A 16,614-nucleotide genomic window follows, 5' to 3' on the forward strand; every position below is an offset into this window, starting at 1 on the left:
TTCCAATGTAGTTTACTGTAAAGTAAGGATTTGCCAGACTGTAAATGCTGAGTTTTGTGGATCATAGTTGGCTCTGTATGTATTCCATAAGTACAGAACAGTAAGTGAAGCAGTCACCTTAGTCAGCAATCCGGTTGTTTTTATTTTCAAAAGATGTAATAGTAGTATTTTTATTTATTTTTTTCTTTAGTGCAGACACATTTTCTTGATATTATCTGTCCCAATGAGTAGATTTGGGAAGATACCCACAAGCCACCTGCACTTATATGTGACTACAGACTTGTAAATCCTCACTGTGCGCAGTGATTGCAAAACTTTTGTGAAGAACCTGGACAAGTCCTTTATAGAACCATGGCAAATCCTCTGTGTATAGTTACAGTCCCAGTTTCATGTGGCTGTGATCTACCACAGAGAAAAGCGTCAGGCAGTATGGGTCTGGGGATTTGACATAACAGAAACTGATGAAGCATTCATAACAGAGAGGGGGGGTCAGTCACAAGAAAACTCGTCACACTCCCTCTCTTCTGTTATTCTCTTCAACTGTAATCTCTTCATTTGCAGCAGTGGAAATGTTTTTCCTTTTGATTTCCTCAAAGGGTTACTCCCACTATAATAAAGAATCCTCCACCCATTAGATATGGGTGATATGTAACTGATCGCTCAGGGTTCAGCCTCCTGAACCCCCAGTGGAGGCCGGCTCTGTAGAGGCCAGTGTTGGGTGGTGCTTGACCTACGCTTCATTCATCACCTACTGGACTGTCAGGAAAGAGGAATCCAGCGCTCAACTGATTTCCGACAGTCATTCTCAGATTGGTGGACCCTCAGTAATTAATACCCTGAATAAAGGATAACTTACTATATTGAGAATAAGACTTGTAGTCGTTTAAAAAGGTATATCTGGGAAAACCATGATAGACTGTTCTCTTTACACTACTGTACTAATAGTTCTATTGCTAAACCTGAGTCGTCTTATTAGAAAGATCTGATGAATAGATCTAGAATATCCTACCTTACCGGTGGTGGTAATTCTGCACATCAATCTACTGTTTATATCTCCTCTCATTCCCCTTTTGATGTACAACATGGACAACAGAGGATCGGTCTTGTCTGTTAGTGTATGGCTTTGACAATATTAGAAGGTTGTTCTGTATAAGTTGATCTGAAGCGAAACATGGAAAATATTTAATTAATATTTTATTAAAACAAGGTTAAAAGATACATATTACTTTAAAAGGGAATCTGTCAGCAGGTTTTTGCTATGTAATCTGAGAGCAGCATGACTTACTGGGCTGTTTTGTTATTTTTTTTGCTGTTTTTATACAATCATTGTTTTATCAGCAGGGGTTTATTACTACAGGACAACTGGCCTTGTGCATCCTAGTCCAACCAGTCCCGCTGCACTGATCAGCAGTTTTCTGTCGCCATATAATGTACACCGAAAGTTGTGGGCGAGTTATACACAGTGCAACAACTGATCTCTGCTAGATCTGAAGTAGAAAAAACTGTGACCATCACAACTGCCCAGTAAACTGACAAATGGCTGGAATCAGGGCCTCTGTCCCTAACTCATGCTACTGTCTGATTAGATATCAAAACCTGCTGATACATTCCCTTTAAATTTCGCTGCATTGACCTTCTGCATGTTATTTGCAGTAACTACCGATCTTTGAGCACCCCTTTGTAAGGCTATGTTCGCATTTCTGTTTTTTTTGCATCAGTTATCTGCGTTGCTTGATACTTGTGACTGATGCGTTGTACAACGGGTGGCAAGAAATGGAATTGATGGTCATGAGAAAGAGGATTCTGTTGGTGAAATGATTGCAGTATAAAAACAACAGAACGATCAGCTGATCATTCTCAAAAGCTGGGCTATCAGCTGATCGCTCAGGAAAGCCGGCCACTGGGCGATCAGCTTGATCGTTCACAAAAGCCAGCCGCCGGGCGATCACCTGATTGCTCAGAAAAGCCAGGCGATCAGCTGATCCTTCCGGCTGCTGGAACTGCAACTGCATTTACAGTGGATCGTCATATTATTTTTTTTTTATTTTTTTTTTACTGTGCACATGCTCTTAGTAAAAAACCAATCTGCTGCACAAAAAAAAGTTGCATTCAGCGTTGCTCCCGCCTGACGGTGAGTCAGTAAACAACTGATCGTCAGGTGGCGGATGGAACGCAAGGCCATCAGTCACAGTCCGTCGCTAATAGAAGTCTATGGGGAAAATACGGATTCCTGCAAAATATTTTGCAGGATACCGTAATTCCTCAAGGCAACGGATTGTGACTGAGGCAAAAAAACGGAATTGTGAACATCGCCTTAGGCTATGTGCGCACGTTGCGTACTGTCAGTGCAGAAATTTCTGCAGCGATTTAGGAGCACATGTGCGCTTTAAATCGCTGCAGAAAGAGTACGTAAAAAAAGCCGATTCCATGCACTCTGACTGCAGCCCCTCCCAAAGACAGAGCGGAGGATGCAGGCAAAGCGCAGGAAAGAAGTGACATGTCACTTCTAAGAATGCGCGCTTCGGGCAGCAGCCGAAGCGCTGCGCTCTAATACGCCACGTGCGCACGGCTCCTGCACAATCTCCATACATTGTGCAGGGGACGCAGGACGCATGCAGTTACGCTGCGCTGCAGATCGCAGCGTAACTGCATGTAATTACGCAACGTCCGCACATAGCCTTAGTCTGAAAAGGATCCTGTCACATTGTACATCTAGCCTGACATGTAGATAGTCTGGTGTAGAGTAGGAGAGGCTAAGCAGAATTCTTTGATGAAGAAGATTCAATATAACTTGTCTTTCATTCAGTTAAATCCCTGTTGTTTGTATGTGTGAGTCCATTGGGCAGTCCTAACAGCGATTGATGACTATCTCTACAGACAGTCGTACAGGGAAGACTGTCAATCACTAAATAGGACCGCCCACTGGACTCATTTGCATGCAAACATCTCGGATAAAATGCACTTTTTACTGATTTCCCCCTCCCCCACACTTAGGCTATGTTCACCCAGGGCTTTTTCGGTAAGCTTTTGCTGCGTTTTTTAGCTGCAGATTTGCCTTGGTTTTATGCAAATCCATGCTAATAAAAAGCTGCTTTTTACAGTCCTAGCAAAGTCTGAGATTTCTGAAATCTCATGCACACACAAACACATCAGGTTTTTTTCCTGACTCTCTTGTCAAATACCTGCGTTTTTGGTCAGGTTTTTAAAGAATGAGCAGGGTCAATTCTTTGCTGCAGATTTGCAGCATTTTTTTCATTGATACAACCCATTTTGTAGAGAAAAAGCAGCAAATCCGCACCAAATCTGCAGCAAAAACGCCACTAGAAAGCGCATGAAAAACGCACCAAAAAGGAAGATTACTCAAAGGAGGTTTCCTGCCACAAGATCAGGTTTTGGTCAGAAAAAAGCCTTAACAAAAAAGCCTTGTGTGAACAGAGCCTTACACACACAAAATATATACAATATCTTTCTGATCAGCTCCTGCTCTGTAACCCTTTCCCTGCAGATCAGATATCATTTTCAACATGGAATGGCAATGACCTATTCATTCTTGCACTCCCCACCACCAGCACTCCAGCTGTCTCCTTCGCCTTTGCTGTAGCATCAACACTGTAGGAGTAGCATGGACCACCGGAGCCGGTGGATTGAATAGGTGTGTAATGGCTCTTTTATTTATTTTAATACATCTTCTGCTCTGAGCCAAAATTTGTATTTGATTAAATTAATTACATTGCTGCATACAGTGCAGTGCATTTTTTCCCTTATCTGCCTACAACTTTTGCAAAGTAAGAATGCATTCAACATTAGAAGTGTTAATAGTATATTTTATCAAGAACAAAATGCTAAGTGAATGAACAAAAGAGGAATATTAAATATTAGCTGTGGCCGTCCTTTGCTTTCAGAACTCCATCAAAAACCTAAATTCTGATCCGCACACAGACTGAGGGGTTTTGGCAGGGAGGTTGTTCCAAACATCTTGGAGAACTGACCACAAATCTGTTGCTGTAGGCTTGTACTACTGTTCAAATCCTTCTGGTTCTTCATGTAATCCTAGACTGGATGATTTTACCATCTGGGCTCTGTGGGGGGCCATATAGTCACTTCCAGTACTCGTTCTTTACGCTGAAGATAATTCTTACTGACATCTTGCTGTATGTTTGTGATCATTGTTCTGCTGCAGATGCTGAAGAGTAGCCTCCCTGTTGGTATTGTATGCTAATAATCTGCCTATATTTATCAGCCTCAAGAACACTTATATTGACAAAATCTCATCTCCATTTGCTAAAATTCAGCGTAAAACCTGCAGGCCCCTCCACCCCGCTTCACTGGTCCTTGGGGGTGGAGAGGAGAGATGCTCTGCATGGTGTTTATATCATTACAATTTTAATTTAAGGAGGGAATAAAGGTAACTAATATGTAAAATAGCTCCCTTTTTAATCTGTCGATGGATATGTCGTAAGAGTGAGAGAGAGACCACCTGGAGGTTTTCTGGAAAAATGACTTCCATTAGGCTATGTGCGCACTAGAAAAGTGATTTTTTTTTTTCTCAAGAAAATTTCTTGAGAAACTTCTGGGAGTTGAAGATTATCGCACCTGCGGTAAAAAACCACACCAAATCTGCGGGAAAAACTCATGCGTTTTTGCCGCGGTTTTTCCACAGGTTGGTCCCTGCGTTTTTTTTTATGCTGAACTGCAATAAATATAGATAATGGATAGATAATCGATAGACAGATAATGGATAGAGGGAAAGATGGATAGATGAATAGATAGATGAGAAAGACCTATATAATGTCCCACCCCCCTGCATATTCTAAGCTGGCACCCTTTAGTGACTTTCATGTGGCACTAAAGGGTGCCTAGCCCTGTATTTAGCCAAAAAATAAATAAATAAAAAAAAAATGACGTGAGGTTCCCCCCCCCATGTTTTGTAGCCAGCTAGGGTAAAGCAGACGGCTGCAGCCTGCAGAGCACAGCTGGCAGCTTCACCTTGGCTGGTAATCCAAAACAGAGGGCACCCCGCACTGTTATTTTACATTAAATAAATAATTTAAAACAAAAAACGTGGGGTCCCCCCCAAATTGGATCACCAGCCAAGGTAAAGCGGACAGCTGGGGTCTGATATTATCAGACTAGGGGGAGGTCCACTGTTATTGGACACTCCCCAGCCTAAAAATAGCAGGCTGCAGCCGCCCCAGAAGTGGCGCATCCATTAGACGTGCCAATCCTGGCGCTTCGCCCCAACTCATCCCGTTGCCCTGGTGTGGTGACAAACTGGGTAATATATGGGGTTGATGCTAGATGTTTAATGTCACCTGGCATCAGGCCCTGGGGTTAGTGATGTGACGCGTCTATCAGATACCCGACATCACCAACCCAGTCAGTAAGAAATAAAAAAATGAACAACAAAAAAAGATTTATTTGAAAAAAAAAACAAACTCCCCACATTCCCTCTTTCACCAATTTATTGACAAGAACAATCAAATCCTGGTCCGGCGTAATCCAATAAGGGGGGGTCCCACGGCGATCCATACCATAGTCACTGTCCCAGTCAATGAAGAACAGAATGTTCCCCATTGGCTGGGAGAGCAATGCAGTGACCTGAGCTAACATCAATAGGTCAGCCCAGGACACGGAAGTGCTTCTGTGCGGCGTCCAGGGAGTGTGACGTGTGTGCTTACTCTGCTCCGCTTCCTTTCTGTCATAATGACATCACTTCCTGCAAAACCGCAGGCAGCGATGAGCATTACCGCAGGTAAATCGCGGCTATACCGAGGGTATACCGCACATCATTTGCTACCTGCGGTATACCCCCCCCGGTATTTCGCGATTACATTACAGTGAATGGAGTGAAATACTGGGGGTATACCGCAGGTACCTGCGGAAAAGAAGTGACATGCACATTTTCTCAAGAAATTTTCTCAAGAAATTCTGTAGAAAGAATTTTCTTGAGAAAAAAATGCAGTGTGCGCACAGCTATTTTTTTTTTCCCCAATAGGTTTTGCTGGGAAATGTCTGCAGAAAGATTACAAACATTTCTCAAGAAATTTCTGCAGCAAAACCGCGGGTAAAATGGCCTAGTGCGCACAGGGCCTTATGCTCGTTTCTCTAGTTGAGCCCATCCTCACTCATCGCTAGTCACCACATCGCTGAAATCAGACTTTCCTACCCAATATTATGCTGCGGAGTCCCTTTTAACCTAGTAAAAACAGATAGTGATGCATATTATTTGTTTCTAATCTGTTCTAATCTATATTAAAGGGAACCTGTCACCAGTTTTTTCCCTAATAAACCAAAAGTGTCACCTTCTGGAGCTCCTGGGCTGCATTCTATGAAGGTGCCCCTTTTGCTGGCCCCCCTTGCAGACCCCTAAAAGAACTTTATAAAATCTTACCGTTTCCTATGCAAATGAGTTTGGTTGGCCAGAAGGGCGGGCTCTAATTAGTCTCTTGTCCCCCCCCCCCCCCCCTCCTGTTTCTGTTCGCCATCCCCCAGGCATGATTTAGATGGATGCCGCCCCCCCCGTCTCCGTGCACGCTGCTGGAGTCTCATGCAGGCGCATTTCACTGTGCCCCTATTGCGGGGCTGAGTATAAAGATTCTTTTGCGCGAGCGCCAGTGATGTAATTGCGCAGGCGCGAAATTATGGGCGGCGCTGTGTATGACCTCACCAGCGTCATCCTCATACCCGCCCATAATCTCGCGCTTGCGTAACTATATCACCGGCGCTCACGCGAGGGAATCTTTATGCTCAGCCGCGCGATAGGGGCACAGCGAAATGCGACTGCAGCAGTGTGCACGAAGACTGGAGCGGCGTCATCCATCTAAATCATGCCTGGGGGACGGCGAACAGAGGCAGGAGGGGGAGACAGGAGACGACTGGGGAGACAGGAGATGAATGGGGAGACAGACGAATTTGAGCCTGCCCATCTGTCCAACAAAACTCATTCTAGGAAACAAAAATTTTATAAAGTTCTTTTAGGGGTCTGCAAGGGGGGCCAGCAACAAGGTGCACCTTCATAGAATGCAGCCCAGGAGCTGCAGAAGGTGATATATTTGGTTTAATAGGGTAAAAACTGATGACAGGTTCCTTTTTAAACTAGCCTTTTATTCTCCAGCATACCCTAACCCAGCATAGTTGAGTACTGTGATGTATTAACAATTGGACAAGTTTGTTTGTCGTTTAATGTTAACAAAAAGGAGGTGTCACTAATAGTGAGATGCACATGACGTGATCTGGAAGTTGGAGTACTGAGGAGTATATTGTGCTTGTATCTATCTGGTAAGCTGGGCAAGTGGTCAGCCAGTTCTATACTAATACTAATTAAGGTGTCCACTACTCTAAAAGTAGCAACAAAAGCCGGCCATACACATTTAGATGGCTGTCCTCTGAACGATGCTTTGGTCAACCGCCATACTCTGGAGCGCTTGACATCGACTGGTTCACCCGAAATTTGTGTGTGCGGGGACCTTAAGGGGGCCAATCACCAGGATTTTTGTATATAAGCTAAAGCCAGTGGTAACTCCAAAGACATACAGACAGGGACTCTAGATTGTGAGCCCCAATGGGGACAGTGTTACCAATGTATGTAAAGCGCTGTAGAACTAACAGCGCTATATAAATGAACAAAATTATTATCCTCACCTATTGTACCATCACCCATTCCCTGTAGACTGTGAGCCCTCGCGGGCAGGGTCCTCTCTCCTCCTATACCAGTCTGTCTTGTACTGTTAATGATTGTTGTACGTATACCCTCTTTCACTTGTAAAGCGCCATGGAATAAATGGCGCTATAATAATAAATAATAATAATAATAATAATAATACTGGCACTATCACTCAGGCTGCTTATCTACATACCATTAGTGGTCAGCTCGGATGTTTAGGCTTTCAAATCCAAGAAAGTAAACTTTAAAAAAAATCAGTATCTTCTTGATACGCATTTGCAACTGAGTAGATAATATATGGGTGGGTATTCAGATGGATTCCCGCCCCCCTGCCTGTTGTTCCTCCCTCTGTGTTCTCTATGGTATTATACAAATGACTCACTTTGTTGCAGGACCTGTGTGAGGTCATACCCATGTGACCTGGTATCAACTTTGTTGGCTGAGGCCCCGCCCCTTCTGGTCACATAGGAATGACCTCACCACAGGTCCTTAAGCAAAGTGATTTGTATAACACCATAGTGAACAGAAAAGGGAGGAACAAAAGGCAGGGGGGCGGGAATTCATCTGAATACCCACCCATATATTATCTGCTCAGTTGCAAATTCATGCCAATCAAGAAGATGCTGATTTTTTTAAGTTTACTTGCTTGGATTTCAAAACCTAAACATCTGAGCTGACTACTAATGGTATGTATAAAATCAGCCTGGTAGTGCCAGTATAGCACTGGCTTTAGCTTATATATGAAAATCCTGGTGATTGGTTTTCCTTTTTAAGGCTGAGCTCACATGTCTGGTAATCATCTGTTTGAAAAGGATCTAATAAAGAAAAAAAATAAACTACTGGTTAATTTTCCATAGACTTCAATGTGACCAAAAATAAAAGGGTTTGTTTTGTTTTTTGAAGCCAGTCAAAAAAAAAAGTTGCTATCTCAATAAGGGTACGCTTCACTAACGTGTAAAAAAAAAATTGGTCTTTTCATCCAGAAAAAGTAGGACAATCTTTTTTTTTTCTTTTTTTTTTTTTTTTTTTTTTTTTTTATTTTTGCGGCAGCTATTATACCTTTACAATCATTTTACAATGTAATTTGCTACAGAATGGTAATGTATCCGGAAAAACTGTGGATGACCCTAGGATGGCCTGTATGGCATCGTTTTTGTTGCACCCATTAACTTTTCATTGGTGAGTGTCGTCCTGTTTATGCGATCATGCTCTGTATGCTGCAATTTTTATTTTTTTTTCCTGAGGCTGAAGACAGCTGAGAAAAAAAAATCACAGATATTGGCTGCCTCATTGAATACCATGTGTAACAAGGGAAAACCCAGTAACAAGGAATAATGCGCACCTTATTGGGTTGTGTATCTCATATTTTCCTTCTAGATGTGTGTCTTATCTCCAGCAGCGCAGTATCTGTTCCACATTAAGGCTATGTGCGCACGTAGCGTTCTGCGCTGCAGAATTTTCTGCAGCGATTTGAACAGCACACGTGCACTTCACATCGCTGCAGAAATGAAAGCCGGTTTCATGCGCTCGGCATGCAGCCCCTCCCAGTCCCTCCCATAGAGCGGTGGCTACATGCAGAGCGCACGGAAGAAGTGACATGTCGGCTGCTGCCCGAAGCGCTGCGCTCTAATACGCCACGTGTGCACGTCTCCTGCACAATCTCCATAGATTGTGCAGGGGACGCAGGGCGGGTGCAGTTACGCTGCGGTGCAGATCGCAGCGTAACTGCATGCAAATGCGCAACGTGCGCACATAGCCTTACAGTGTTCCTGAGTGATCATTGAATATCATGAGTCAGAGTGCAGTCCCCCCTCGCATTGCACTTTTCTGAATAATATAAAATAGTCTTAGCAAGCCCTAAAGTGAGCTCATCCTTTTAGCCCCTGTACACATTAGACTACTGTCAGAGGCACTCACCGATGTCTACAGGCTCAGACAAAAATGATTGTGGATCCTGGCCAACTAATTGTCAGGGGGAGATGTAGATTGGGCATGTCTGATTTGGGACTGTCGATCACTTTGTTCTCCCAGAGCTGAGCGCTGTCGGGGAGGTTTTCGGCAACTTCCTTGTAGAGATGATGATAATAATATTTATTAATTTATATAGCGCTATTAATTCCACAGCGCTTTACATACATTGGCATCATTGTCCCCATTGGGGCTCACAATCTAAATTCCCTATCTGTATATCTTTGGAGTACCCAGAGGAATCCCATGTAAACACGGGGAGAACATACAAACGCCTTGCAGATGTTGTGGGAATTGAACCCAGGACCCCAGCGCTACAAGACTGCAATGCTAACCACTGAGCCACCGTGCTGCCCATCACCACATCACTTGCCTGAGTTCTGTGTGTGGGAGAGCCGGCCGAGATAGTGGTCGTCCTATCTGATTTGTATGGTCGGCTTTACCTCGGTAGCTACTTATGTCTTCCGAAAAGCCACCTTCCATTTTCTTTAGCAGAGTAGTGCTACACTGTTTGTATGGCTTTTGGCAACGTTTCTAGAGATGAACACCCCACCCCACACTTGTTTTAGGATCTGGCTGTTACTTCTCCAAATCCGTTATACTAATTATCCAGTAGCCCATATGTTATGTGAAAACGATTGTAGAAAAGAAAAAAGGGGAGATGAGCACACACAGGGCAATATTGTATTTTTAAAAGTAAAATCAGGGGCTGAGGGGGTTCCTCACCGCATTGGGTTGTGTGACACAACTCAAAAAGATGCCCATAGATAATTCAGCTGCTGCAGTCACATCTGCAGATAAAAAAATCATCTGCACGTAGATTGGGAGAAGTAAGAGATAAATGCTCTGGTAGACTGATCTGCTATGGAAGAGGAGTAGTTCCACATGAGGCAATGCTTCAAGTAACTTTTTTTTATAACAAATATGATACAGGATGTATTAATTAACCCCTTAACGACCCATGACGTACTGGGTACGTCATGGATCGTGTGCCGGTAAGCCCCGCCCCCTGCCGCCGGCGGCGATCCGCGCACATATCGGCTGTTATCAACAGCTGACATGTGTGCCTGCTAGCTGTGGGTGGAATCGCTTCCACCCGCGGCCATTAACCCCTTACATTTCGCTGCCAAAATCTGGCAGCGATATGTATATGGGTGCCGCCATGACAGTCACTTACCCCGCCCCCACCGGAAGTCACGTGACATGATCACGTGACTTTCGATGGTTGCCATGGTAGCACAGGGTCATGTGTTGACGCCTGTAGCTAACATGACTCACTTCCTCTCAATGCCGGAATACAGCTGGCATTGAAAGTAAAGCAGCAAATCTGCAGTTCTCAGCTCTGTAGCTGAGATCTGCAGATAGTGCAGAGCGATCGGATTGCTGATCGCTATAGCCCCCTAGGGGGACTAGTAAAATTAAAAAAAAGTGAAAAAAAGTTTTAAAAAAATAAAAAACCTAAAAGTTCAAATCACCCCCCTTTTCACCCCATTGAAAATTAAAGGGTTAAAAAAAAATAAAAAATATACACATTTGGTATCGCCGTGTTCAGAAATGCCCGATCTATCAAAATATAAAATCAATGAATCTGATCAGTAAACTGCGTAGCGGCAAAAAAATTCCAAACGCCAAAATTACGTTTTTTTTTGTTGCCGCAAATTTTGCGCAAAATACAATAACAGGCGATCAAAACGTAGCATCTGCACAAAAATGGTACCGTTAAAAACGTCAGGTCGAGACACAAAAAATAAGCCATCAATGAGCCTCAGATCCTGAAAAATGAGAACACTACGGGTTTTGGAAAATGGCGCAAAACGTGCGCCACTTTTTTTGGACAAGCTTGTGAATTTTTTTTAACCCCTTAGATACAAGTAAACCTATACATGTTTGGTGTCTACAAACTCGCACCGACCTGAGGCATCACATAGATACCTCAATTTTACCATATAGTGAACACAGTGAATAAAATATCCCAAAAACTATTGTACGATCACACTTTTTTGCAATTTTCCGCACTTGGAATTTTTTTTGCCGTTTTCCAGTACACCATATGGTAAAACTTTTATGGTTTCATTTAAAAGTGCAACTCGTCCCGCAAAAAACAAGCCCTCATATGGCAAGATTGATGGAAAAATAAAAAAGTTACACCTCGGAAGAAGGGGAGCAAAAAACAAAAACGGAAAGTGGGCTGTAGGGGTTAAAAAAAAAAATAATCTGTAAAGATATGCCAATCAAGTTAGATGTGAAACCCTGTGGGATGAGGAATTAGTATTAAAACATGACTGGTGGCGCTCAGTCTAAAGATACTGTATTACTCACTGAACCGGCCGAGGAATTATGCCTGGAAGAACCACATGGCTGTGAGGCCACAATTATCTATGATCTGTGTGGTCAAGTTACAGTGATATAGGCAAAATAATCACAGGTGTATTATAATTCTCAGCTTATAGCGAGAGCAAAGTGTAATGCATTGTATGAGGCAGACGTCTACTGTAGAAAAGGGAGTGTAATACTGGAGGAAATATAAACATAATTTACAACAGTGTATATGAATGGAAGTTCTATACATCTTTCCTGGAAGTAGGAGTACTGAGCAGTATATTGTGCTTGTATCCTGTAAGCTGGGCTGTTGTCAGCCAATCCTCTATAATGTGTCTTAGAAAAATTGAATTATACTTCATTTTCCTGTACTATTTAGAACTTAAAATAGCAGTTGTATGGCGATCTAAACATTCATACGTTGCTGCATCATGCGGGGCTGCATGTGACTATTGGGCTCAGAAGTGTCAGGCAACTGGCATCTGTAAGGCTAAGTTCACACAGGGCATCATTTGCTGCATTTTTGGTGTGGTTTTGAGGTCCCAAAGAATCCCCAAATTGCATGCATTTCCTTCTCCCTGCAGAGTCTATGAAAAATTTCTATTTTGCAGTCCACACTGGGCATCTTTTGTTGGCTGCATCTTGGCTGCGTTTTTCAAGATGCAGCATGTCAATTCTTTTTGCGTTTTCACCACGTTTTTGAGCCCTTCCAGTCAATAGATTTGACTTAAACACATTTTGGGTGCGTTTTTCTCAAGATGCACTCAAAACGCTCGTAACGAAAGATGCCCTGTGTGAACATAGCTTTAAAAAAAACGCTTTGAGAAAACCACATTGCGTTTTTGCCACTGTGCATTTTAAGATGCACTGACAAAACAGATGCCGCGTTTGAACATTGCCTAAAGGCCCCGTCACACACAGAGAAATCTTTGGCAGATCTGTGGTTGCAGTGAAATCATGGACATGTTATTTCATTTGTACACAGCCACAAACCTGGCACTGACTGTCCACAATTTCACTGCAATCACAGATCTGCCAAAGATTTATCTGTGTGTGTGACAGGGCCTTAAGGTTGCTTTCACATTTCGTTTTTTACCTTCGTTCAGTGAAATGTAACGCAAGGGACAAATAAAAAAAAAATGGCTAGTCATAAAGAGGTTAATAGTGAACGCCGATCAGCCAAAGCATTTTTTTGGCTAGCAGTTCAGTTAGTTTCTATCTTCCACACGCTGGTTTCATGCATCAAGATGGCAGCATGGCCCCCAAACAGGGTTTCTTGACCCCCCCCCCCTCCCCATCTGCGCGGCTTTAAATTTTGAAACCTAAAAAAAAACAGAACTGTGAATTACTGTCTTGTCAATGAGAAATGCTGCTATAGTGCCACCAGATCACTGTGCAGAAGGGTCTTGTGTCCATCTGTCGAATTATAGAATCGAGGTACTAGGCTCACAAGGTAAGCCGCTGTGGTACAAAAGAGGACTAATACAACTTTTTTTTTTTTTTTTATTTTGTATGTTTATTTCACATCAGGTTTGTCTAATGGTTATTAATCATATAAATTACTCAGACTAATGTACTTCCACGACCGGTTTAGAGAATGCTTTAAACGCCTCGTCTGGTAACCCTCTAATTTATACAACTCTTACTTTCAGCATTTACAGCCGAACAATACCAGCAACATCAACAACAACTGGCACTAATGCAGAAACAGCAAATTGCTCAAATCCATCAACAGCAGGCAAATAACTCATCCGCCAACACTTCACAGGTAACTGCGCGCTCCTCGATCTGTAGCCTGTAAATTCTGTGATGTGAAAGTCTGGTTCTCACTGATCTTTCCAGTGACTGACACAAGTGCTCAAAATCTAAGAGTATTTGTGACCCTCCAAACAGGCACCCTTCACTCCTCCAATTCCCTGCACTCGTCGGCCATCACAGCAATTTACCCTTAGAACAGAACATTTTGTTAGTTTATTACTTTTGCTTTAAATCTTACTCCGTGCACAGCATCTTGGTGTTGCACCTATATTGGAAAAGAAAAAGAGAAAAAATAATTGATTACTTTCATAGTATGTCTTGTAGTGTTCCACATTGTAGGATAGAAATGTACTATGTAGTTAAAATGCTTGTCTGGCCTTGAGTACAGGTCTGCAGTCACTCTGAAGATTCACAACTTTGCCGTGACACAGTGTGCAGTATGCACACTGTCAGGATTCTTATGTGCCGGGAGCTGGCATGTGCGGAACCACATGTATGTGATTTGCATCCATGTGGTCACATGGTGATTAGATGTGCGCAACCTCGCTCAATACAAGTGCAGACACGTCTAGTTGGAATGTGACCGGAAGTATACAAATCAGCTACTTGTAGTGGCATGACTGCTTGCTGCCGACATCACAATATCGTGACCATGCACACACTGAGGATTCACAAGTCTGCAGTCACATAGTGTGATTGCAGACTTGTGCTCCAATTGCAGATAACTGCTTTATTAGGGAACCTGTCACCAGTTTTTTGACTATTAAACCGAAAGTGTCACCTTCTGCAGCTCCTGGCCTGCATTGTATGAAGGTGCACCTTGTTGCTCACCCCCCTTGCAGACCTCAAAAGAACTTTATAAAATCCCACCATGTTGTATGCTAATGAGCTGTGTTGGCCAGATGGGTAGGCTCTATTTCGGCTCCTGTCCCTCCTTGTTGCCTTGTTTGCCATCCTCCTGTCATGATTGACAAGGATGGCGCCGCCATCATCATTCCGCACTGCTATCCAAGTCTCGCTCAGGCGCATTTCTCTCTACCGCTATCACGGACCGAGCATAAAAAAAAAGTTTACCTTGCGCGTGCCGATGATGTATCTGCGCAGGCGCCAGATCATGGTCGGCGCTGTGCATGACAACAACGTCCTCCTCGTACCCAACCATGATCTCGCGCCTGCACAGATACATCACCGGCACGAGGTAAAGCAGCAGCTGCTAAAGCAAACAAGATTTTAGGGTGTACAAAAAGAGAGATTAGATCCCGTGATCCCAACGTATTGTTACCCCTCTATAAATCACTTGTAAGGCCACATCTGGAATATGGGATCCAGTTTTGGGCTCCACACTTTAAAAAGGACATTCAGAAGTTGGAGTCAGTTCAAAGGAGGGCAACTAGACAACTACAAGGAATGGAAGCCTCCCATATGATGATAGGTTGAAAAAGTTAAATATGTTTAGCTTAGAAAAAAGACGTCTCAGAGGAGATCTCATTTATATGTATAAATACATGTGTGGTCAATATAAAGGACTGGCAATGACTTATTTCTTCCAAAGACAATACGAAGGACCAGGGGGCACTCACTGCGAGTGGAAGAAAAGATGTTTCAGCAGCTAAATAGGAAATGGTTCTTTACAGTTAGAGCAGTCAGACTGTGTAATGCCGACCACAAGAGGTAGTAATGGCAGATACTACAACAGCTTTCAAAAAAGGGCTGGATGATTTCCTCACTACACACAACATTGTTGGTTATAAATGACTTAGTGACCAAATGTAGAACTGGTGGAGGAAGGGTGAACTAGATGGACCTAGGTCTTTTTTCAACCTAAGTAACTATGTAACTGTTTTTATACTCTGCCCGCGATGGGGGTAGACAGAACTGCACCTGCGCAAGACTTGGACAGCAGTGTGGGATGATGATGATGACTGCGCGATCCTTGTCAATCATGACAGGAGGACGGCGGACAAGGAGGGACAGGAGCTGAAATAGAGCCCACCCATCTGGCCAACACAGCTCATTAGCATACAATATGGTGGAATTTTATACAGTTCTTTTTGGGTTGCAAGGGGGGGTTCAGCAACGAGGTGCACCTTCATAGAATGCAGCCCAGGAGCTGCAGAAGGGGATAGTCAAAAAACTGGTGACAGGTTCCCTTTAAATAAGTTGGAGTTCCCCCACCCCCTATTCCAATATACTGAATGGTTTTGCTTTGATGATCTGGAAGTACAGAGTCTCATGTCCTTGGATGTATGACAGAATAAATAAAAGAGAAATAAAAAGATATATTCATCATATAAAATCAGTAAAGAAATTACCTTTTTTAAATGGGTTTGTTAATTGATGCTCATTCATTTGGCTACAAATGGAAAATATAATATGGTTTTTTTAGCTTATTTTCTTTCCTCTTTTATAATTAGGGATTGAGTAATGTGCTGATAAATTCTTGTCTGCAGATAATCCATTAGATGGATCATAGCAGTGTTCATTAAAGCCCCACTCGTGGTGTTTGTGTCACCGCTGGAGCGGTGCTTTAAATTTAAGTCCTGCCTCCGGGTCTTATACTCTCCTGCCGCCGCTTCATCTTTCTCCAGGGTCTCTCCTGTTCTCCAGCGATCCGTGACCTGCTGGCAGCTCCAGTGTTTCATGGAGCACTGGAGGTCACAGCTCAATACAAGTCTCTGAGAGCTTTGTTCTTGCTCTCATAGACTTGTATTGAGCTCTTGTGATGTCATTTCTCACATCCAGCCAGTCAGAAATATCATGCTCATGATGGCGCTGCAGGATCGGAGCTGCTCTGAAAAAAAAAAAAAAAAAAAAAAAAAGAGTAGGATGGGTGAGTATATTACTGGGTGCAGGGGACTTCCATTTAAAGCACCACTCCAGCTCTTAAAAAAAAACAAACAAAAAAA

The 16,614-nt window shown here is 43.1% G+C and overlaps 1 protein-coding gene across 2 annotated transcripts in view; it reads left to right on the plus strand.

The window, feature by feature from the left end:
* Window positions 1–16,614, plus strand: part of EPC1 (enhancer of polycomb 1) — a 166,012-nt gene that overhangs the window by 133,498 nt on the left and 15,900 nt on the right. For both annotated transcript variants that reach the window (XM_075315488.1, XM_075315486.1), the window contains exon 11: window positions 13,603–13,718. In XM_075315488.1, coding sequence (XP_075171603.1) covers window positions 13,603–13,718 — 116 coding nt within the window. The remainder of the gene's footprint in view (window positions 1–13,602; window positions 13,719–16,614) is intronic.

The sequence above is a fragment of the Anomaloglossus baeobatrachus genome, chromosome 6, assembly GCF_048569485.1.
Source record: "Anomaloglossus baeobatrachus isolate aAnoBae1 chromosome 6, aAnoBae1.hap1, whole genome shotgun sequence".
In the NCBI taxonomy this organism is placed as follows: Eukaryota; Metazoa; Chordata; class Amphibia; order Anura; family Aromobatidae; genus Anomaloglossus; species Anomaloglossus baeobatrachus.